This window comes from Condylura cristata, unplaced genomic scaffold (genome assembly GCF_000260355.1).
Source record: "Condylura cristata isolate star-nosed mole 26May11 unplaced genomic scaffold, ConCri1.0 scaffold00013, whole genome shotgun sequence".
In the NCBI taxonomy this organism is placed as follows: domain Eukaryota; kingdom Metazoa; phylum Chordata; class Mammalia; order Eulipotyphla; family Talpidae; genus Condylura; species Condylura cristata.
In genome coordinates, this window is record NW_004567114.1 from 147,324 (window position 1) to 148,904 (window position 1,581).

Consider the following 1,581-nt stretch of genomic DNA (forward strand, 5'->3'; position numbering starts at 1 on the left):
GGCCCCCGGGACCACACCCGCCGGCTCTGCCTGGCGACAGCCCTGTCTGCCGCGTCTCCGAAGACACCGGCTGGCCCCGGGGAGCGGGGAGCAGGCCGCAGGCCCCGGAGGCTGGGCCTTAACCCCTGCGGGCCAGGCCTCGGGGCGCTGTTGGCATGGGATGGCCTCGGCCGCCACAGAGGCCCAGGGAGGTCCAGTGTTGGCTGGCGGAACACCAGGATGCCGGGGGCTCGGGGGCCACGCTCAGAGGGGAAACTGAGGCCCTGGCGGACTGGATCCCCCGCAGGCTTGCGGCCTGGAGGTGGGGCCCGGTCTGAGTGTGGGTGCCGGGGTGGGGCCAGCAGATGGGAGCTGCTCCAGGTGCCGTGCACCCAGAAGCTGGGTGGCGGCAGCCCTGGGCAGGGCCACGGGGTCCGGGGGGCATGGCCCACCCTGCTCAGCTGCGGGGTGTTTAGCTGGTGCCGACGTGACGGGGTGCCCTAGCTCCCCAGGGCAGGCTGGGCTCAGGGCAGCGAGAGGCCCCGCAGCCCCGGGGCTGGGCACCACGGTCTCTCGTTGTGGGGTCCCGGGCTCCAGGGCGGGGGCCAGGACCTGGTTGGAGCGCGGGGTCGCTCCTGGGGTGGCTGGGGTGGCAGGTCCAGCAGGGCTGTGCGCCCAGGCCGCCGGCTAGACATGCATGGGGGCGGACAGCAAGTCCTCCGCCCAAACCCCTGGCCCCAGGTCCCGCCGCTGGCCACAGCCAGGCCTGGGACCCCAGCCGGAAGACCAGGTGGGCTGCGGCGCCAGAGCCGGGCACACCGAGGCCACCCCGCCACGGGCAGCTACACGGGCAGCGCCCGGCCTCCAGCCAAGACGAGACGCGGCGGCGCCCTCCCGGGGAGGAGACCAAGGTCACCCCAAAGGCGTCCGTGCGGAAGCTCAGCGGAATGAACGAGCGTGCAGAGGAAGAGAGACGCCAGCCTCCGGGCTGGAGACAGAGACTCGCCCCGTTTCTCAGGGGCGCCCTCTCCCCGAAGGAAAGAATGACCCGAAAGGGCGAAGACTCTCACCACCCACCTGGCACGCAGAACCTCCGTGGGCGGGGTGGGGTCAACCCTGTCCCCATCCCCAGCCCATCCGGCCCTCCCCAAGGCCAGGGTGGCCCCCAGACCCAGGCCAGGGGGCACCGCCCAGCGGGTGGTGCGGCTGACCGACGCGCGGGCAAGAAGCCACGCGTTCAGATGAAGAAACCGACCAACTCTTCGGGGACTCGCCGCGGGCCCCACGCAGCTGTTGGGGGCCCTGGACAGCCCTCACTGGCCTGCGAGCTGCGCGGGCTGGCGGGCCCCCCGCTGCCTAGAGCCCCAGCTGGGAGGCGGGGCCAGTCCACTCTGCCCACCGGCCGGCCCCCCCAGCCCCGCGCCAGCCTCGGGGCCCAGAAGGTGCCGGTCCCATGGGGCCGGGCGGCTCCAGGCACCCACAGTGTGGCTCTGGGGTGGGCTCCCGGGGCCCCGGCAACCCCAGACACTCGGGCAGCGTGGCCTCCCCGGCCTGGGCCCGAGGGGCTGGCGAGGCCTGCCCGGGCTCCCCAGCTGCGGGGCA

The 1,581-nt window shown here is 74.2% G+C and overlaps 1 protein-coding gene across 1 annotated transcript in view; it reads left to right on the forward strand.

Annotated features, from left to right (window-relative positions):
- JAG2 (jagged 2) overlaps window positions 1-1,581 on the forward strand; it is a 17,033-nt gene that overhangs the window by 8,982 nt on the left and 6,470 nt on the right. The window contains exon 18 of the mRNA XM_012724354.1: window positions 721-954. Within this exon, the coding sequence (XP_012579808.1) occupies window positions 721-954 (234 nt within the window). The remainder of the gene's footprint in view (window positions 1-720; window positions 955-1,581) is intronic.